This window comes from Ranitomeya variabilis, chromosome 5, assembly GCF_051348905.1.
Source record: "Ranitomeya variabilis isolate aRanVar5 chromosome 5, aRanVar5.hap1, whole genome shotgun sequence".
Lineage (NCBI taxonomy): Eukaryota > Metazoa > Chordata > Amphibia > Anura > Dendrobatidae > Ranitomeya > Ranitomeya variabilis.
This window is the reverse complement of record NC_135236.1, coordinates 325,891,407-325,897,900: the sequence shown is the minus strand read 5'-3', so window position 1 is coordinate 325,897,900 and position 6,494 is coordinate 325,891,407. Positions and strand designations below refer to the sequence as shown.

The 6,494-nt window shown below is 32.7% G+C and overlaps 1 protein-coding gene across 5 annotated transcripts in view; it reads right to left on the bottom strand.

Moving 5' to 3' along the window:
- Nucleotides 1–2,971: 2,971 nt before the first annotated feature.
- The window catches only part of CACNA2D1 (calcium voltage-gated channel auxiliary subunit alpha2delta 1), a 1,329,605-nt gene continuing 1,326,082 nt past the window's right edge, over nucleotides 2,972–6,494 (bottom strand). For 4 of the 5 annotated variants that reach the window (XM_077264669.1, XM_077264672.1, XM_077264671.1 and 1 more), the window contains one exon: nucleotides 2,972–5,526. In XM_077264669.1, the coding sequence (XP_077120784.1) occupies nucleotides 5,410–5,526 (117 nt within the window). In that variant the 3' untranslated portion in view covers nucleotides 2,972–5,409. The remainder of the gene's footprint in view (nucleotides 5,527–6,494) is intronic. The other variant, XM_077264670.1, reaches the window with a different exon arrangement.

Genomic DNA, 6,494 nt, shown 5'->3' with positions numbered 1-6,494 from the left:
GCACCCCTGGTCTAGTACAACCAAATAAATTGTTGATTTCATGGATAGTGTACTTTGACTGCTATACACAATTCCTCTACTTGCACTAGTTTTGATAAATGTACTCTTATGTCTTAATTCCACTACTCTGAGTGGAGAAATGTACAGTATATATAAAAACCTAAATACTGTAAATATTCACATTTCTAAATAATGTAAATTCCCATAAGAATACAAGTTATATAGATGAGTACAAAGGTTTTATAACATGAAAAGGTAAAACTATAAAAAAATGTTGAAGTTGTTGTTACCATTATCACAATAAAAATATTTCTTATCGCATGTTAAATAATAGTAAATAAATTAGTTTGTTATAGACACATACAGTGATGTTTTTGGTATAATATTATATTTTTGCTATATCACAAATCTGTCTGCTCACCAAATCATCATAGTAAATACATATTCAATAATAACTTACTATTATTTTGTTACTGCTTCCTCCTTTTTCATATAATTATTGACGTGTTATATCATCTAAAGTTATTAAAGTTGTTGTCCAGTATAAGAAAAAACGTCTCCATTCTTTTGAATGAAGATGAGCTACAATATCATACACAGCTAATGGACAAGAATAGATCAGTTGCTGGGAAAATACACCTTACAATTCTATTTTGTCTAACATTGGATAAACCATTTAAGATAGATTGGACATTAATGCTTAAAAAAATGTTCATTTTCAAAACCTCTTCATGTTTTGTTAATTGTATTTGAACACAGTTAAAGTGCAACGTCCTGCAATTTTTTGATGAGGAAACAAAAATTATCTACAGGTCCCAACTGAACTGAAACAGTTACAAACTCAATGGGGTTGTCCAATCTTCTGATGAAAGTCTGCGGTCACTCTATGTGACTGTAGACTTCTGAATATTAACAGTGTACACTGGTGTTGCCAGTGTGAGCGACTGTCGGTCATGTGACCGCAAGCATGTGATTTGTATACTTCTGGCCACATTCTGACTGGATGAGCAAGGCTGATCATGTCTAGTCAGTATGTGACCACATGTACGCAAATCACCCACTTGCAGTCACATGACCACCCACTTCCACCAGCAACACTCAATAATTCTGACAGCATCCATGTTGTAAAGATTCAGAATTCTGCAGTCATATATTGAATGTGTACTTTCATCAGAAGACACTCTTTAAGCATTATAGCATCAATCTGCATGTCACTAATCCTAAAGGATACACTTGTAAAATGTGAACACAAAGGCTGCTGTGGGTCTAGTTTACGTGTGCATGAAATGTAAAGAAAGTGTTCATGAAAGATCTTTTTTATTTTAGGTACTACATAACATGTGCAGCAGATTGGTAGTGGTTCAGGTCCCAAGTCCTTCACCAATCACTCAAAAAGCCATGTTGCATAAAGTCACTCAGAAGACACAAGAATGGAGCTTCTGACTGAGTGTATGCACAGAGTTGTGTGTGGACTCAATAGAAAGTCTATTAAGCACATGTAGCACTTTGTGTAGATTCTCAAAAACTTTCTGTGGAGCCCATACACTACTGCTAAATAAGCAAATAGTCTAAGTAACGTGTTTCCGATCAATCTGCTAAACATATCAGAATGTGCCTATCATTAAAGAAAACTACTCATTAACAAAACATTTTAATATTTATCCATTCAACACCCAACGACTTAAAACTAAAAATAATGATTATATTGAGCACTATAGTCCTTGGATATTAACCATATCAGGAAAATTATGTGTACATACACCATTTAGCATCATTGTAAAGAAAGCGTAAAAAAGCAAGCAGGATAACAAACAAAATTCACTTTTCTTATATTCAACTTGACCAGTTGCATTTTATCCAGATTCTTTTTTTTCAGATGAAACTTCACATTCAATACAACTATTCTATCTATACAAATGTTGAAAATCATTTTGAACACACTGTCATTTATACAGCTCTCAAGTATTTATGAAAGAATTGGCAGGGTTGCAAATAAAGAATTAGTTTTCAGTTTACAATAAAATGTAAAACTTAGTACGGTATATGGTATTTGACGGTGGTACAAAAAGATTCAGGAAAATTATCCTTTGGCTATTATGCTTATAAAAGCAGATGTTCTCTAACCCTAAAAAAAAGTCTGATATACTGTAGACTTCTGTGTACAAAAACTAACATGAGGGTGAAATCATTGTAGAAAACATTTTTTCAAATAAAATTATTAGGGCACAGTTTCTCTTAATTAAAATCATGGCAAAACTTTATACTACTGCAAGAAACTAAAAAGGCAAACCAGCTTAGTGTATTATTATGGTTTCAGGCTTACACAATTGTCCATACCTTGATTTGAGGTCATCATAACCCATTTTTTAGGAATATGAATAGGCTATGCTGAATAAAGTCATTTTCAATATTGTTTATGTTTAGTTCCATAACAGTTAATGTCAACAACAGAAATGAGCAAATCAGGCAACATTTAAATTCACTTGTTCGTATGGATTTTTCCAGGAAATTTGATTCACAGCAAAGTTATCCTCCATGTATTGAATGTTTCTTACTATTCACTGGGGTAGGTACATATCCCAGGGCATAATATTTGTAAAATGTAAAAAAAAAAACCTTATACTCACCATACCACTCACTTCTCAGACCCCTGCACTCCTCACCATCAGCTGTTCGGTTCACAATACATCTTCTTTTCATCACTGCTGAGTGCTGAATCACTTGGCCTCTTCATAATAGGTTGGACTTGGGACTTCTGGCTGTGATGAGTCCGGGGACACTTCTGAACAAGCGTAAGGTCAGGACGTTACAACATGCACGCACATGAGCAGAAAGTCCGGATCCTTGTCCACTGGGCGACAGTGCAAAGGAGATGTGTTGAGAACCAGATGGGTGATGATAGTGAGGAGCGATGGGGCCGGAGAGGTGAACGGTATAGTGAGTATAAGGATTTTTTATTTTTTAACTTTTTGATGGCTCAGCAAAAATGAGGCTGCTGAATCTGCGTGGAAGCAAATTACAAAAAATCTGCATTTTGGTGAATGCCAATTATTGTGATATTTGAGTAGTATTCAATTCCACTCAAATATATTTGCTCATTACTCTTTTTTGGCAACAATTTTGTTGCAAAAAACCTTTCAATATTTTTCCCATAAATCTTTAAATATATTAAATGCATTTACGTGTTGCCACCATCATTCTATTTTTAATTTTTAATGTAATTATTTTTTTAAGAAGTCACAATATATTGAAAAACCAAAACACCCAATAAAATGAGTATGAATTTCGCAAGTCAATAATACTATGAAGAATTAAAGAGTGAAATTAAATATACATTTGTTAAATTGTTCCTTCATATTTTACTCATACATACATTTTGAATAGTTTGCACTAATCTTTATGAAATACACATTTAACTTTAAATGTATGACTATAAGTACCAAAGAAAACAAATAAAGATAGTTAAATAAAAAGGGAAATTGCACATTTTTTAAATATCTGCATTTTGAAATGATTACATTTGAACATGTAAGTAATATACAGTACTTATTTATGTGGCTATTATTTTTTTTTTTATTTGGGCTCTGCTGAATATTGCATCTGATAAAAATTTAGGACAAAACTAAATCGTAGCTCAATTTGCAGCATAAGTTTTTAAAGTAAATTTATATATCTATATCGATATTTCCCAAAAGGCTTTATTAATGTAGTTTCCTAGTTTACCTTTATTTAAAATGTATTAGTAAAATAATAAACTATTATTTTTTTTACTATACAATCTGTTTTTATTTTTGATTTAAAAAAATAATTGGTAACTACTCGAGATAATCAAAAAGATTAAAAGGATACTGGTCTAGCAGGCATCTTTCAATCTGATGCCATCACCGGTGTCTCTTCTTATTAGTAGGCCCTGACACGTCATCATGCCTATGTTGGGTAGCATAATCAATTAATCGAAAGAACCGTTAGTTATTCTGGCAGGTAGGAGGTTCACAGGACCCTGGTCAGGAGGCCATGAACTACAGATGTGGGTGTTCCACTAGTGTTCTGTGAATCTTTTTGATCATCTTTAATTACAATGTTTTAGGTCTTTTCTTGATTTCGTATCAGTAGCAGATTGCATGACAAACGTCAAGAAGGATCATTTTGACTTAGGATTGGCAAAAATAGGCAACCAAATTCCAAGAATAATTAAATAATAGTGCATATTCACCATGTATTGTACTTGCTACATCATGCATTAGCCATCAGTTTTAGATGTTAAAGATTCTTCTGAGTTTATGCAGTTGACTTTAAAAGGCAAATAATAGAATAAATAAATGCTTATGATATCATACTATACATCGATACCCTTCAAGTACATTCATTTACACTATCTATATTCAACTGCAGATTACACTTGGAAAATCATGAAAGCAAATAGATTAGCAATAGTATCATACTGCAGTCCTTAGGTTTTCACACAACAATATATTCACTCAGAAAAGACTACAAATTCCATTCTAATGAAAATTAAATAGCAGCAGCATGAGCATGCTAAATACCATTGGTAGATTTCCTAACCAAAATGTTTCCCACTGAATACTTCTCAGTCTTAAGAAAGTTTGGTTAGCTTTGATATACAGAACCACATGTACAAAACTAGAGTTGAAAAGATTTACACGCCACCCAATGAGATTCACAAAGATCAAGCTCTCAAACATCCACCAAATGTATATGCAGTATGGTACAGTATACACATATTCGTCTTTTGATATTTGATGCTCATAAAACGATTGGAGTATATATGTCTTTGTGTTTGTACTCTCATTTGGCAAATCAAGCCATTCAATATACAATATAAGGCATTTCAGTTTGTATTTTTTTTTTTTTTTTTAAGAAGACTAACCAATATATTTGCACTTGACTAAAACATGAGCATTCCAGCTTTTTCCACATACATTTATATATTAAAAGCATTAGTGCTCTTCTAAACACAGTGCACAATAATAAAATAGATTTGATGTATACAAGTAGACACATGTAGGGCTGGGGTGCAACAAAATGAAGGTCAAATTAATTTTACAAATCATGTTGTACAGAAGCAATATTAAAGGGAGCCCTTTTACATAAAGTCATTGACGATGCAACAAAGATCATCATAGTTTGTTCAATAAAGCACATTTACTGTAGATTTCTGTTCTGATGGCATAGATGATGCAGCATTCACACATGTTGCCACTGAGGATTTGACTCTCTGACATGCAGACTTTGTAGGTGTCTCTGTGAATCTGTCACAGATGAATAAGTCACAGCATAGACACAGCCATTCTTCAATTGTCTCAATTAAGTGACCTCATTTAAGGTAAATCCAAGGTTAATCTTTTGGCAGGATGTTGAATTAAGAAATGTAGATTTTGGTTTTCGGGGTCATAATTTGCAGTGATTACTACCAGATAAAAGCCAGAGCAGGACAAACTGAATGCCTATCATGGACCATAGCGAAGGAGTTAAACCAGATACGCCACCACAATCACTGTCATCCTCCTATATGAAAAAAAGAGAAAGTGTATTTAATACCGAACACTAAAGAAAGTGAAATGCCATGCATATATTTTTGCTAAACTGCTAAAGGTAAAACAATTTAGTGTCGAAATTAAATATAATTTCAATAAAAAAGCCAATATGTCATGTGGTCATCATGGATAGTGGTGTGCAACCCGTTCTTCTTTAGTAGACTCAACACTACATGCATTACAAGGCTACACAATGATTTGATTAACATCCTGATTTTCTTCATTTTGGAAACATTTGTAAATTTCTACATTTTCTTTAGGGCCCCATAGAGCCTAGATTTTTCAGAAATATGGATTGGACGGTCCAGACGTTACTGCTAAGCTTTTTTGTTTCCCTATAGATATTTAACACCAGAGGTGTGTGGCAAACATTTGTCTCACATCTTCTATAGACATGACATGCCCAATTTAAATATATAAGATCACTATTACTTTTGCACATTATTTTGAATATTGTTGGTAAACAAAAATGTAATTGGCAAAAAAATAGTCAATTCTTCAATTTCTTTCCTTTTGTTAAACAAAAGAATATTTCTATATTAATTATTCAGTGAATACGGTTTCCTAGAAAATGCAATTGCTAAAAAACCGTAACCAGATTGGGCTTTGCTATCAATATCCTATCAACTGATTCTCTAGACAATGTGAACACAAAAAGTCTTATTTCAGCAACAAGTATTGTAGCTTATTTTATATAGTATTGTATTTGAGCTGATATAAACATACAAAACTTTGTGTTAGAATATTGTAAAGTGCATATATTAAATGTACATTGATATTAAATTAAGGGTACCATATGATTTTAATTAGAAATTACATTGCTGGATCTAGTGGTTTAACACTTTTGGATTATTTGTGTAATAAAAGAACAGTATGGTAGTCAATCAAGCTTGGTACTTGGTGATGTGTAGCATCAGTTTATAACAATAGATTCTTCCA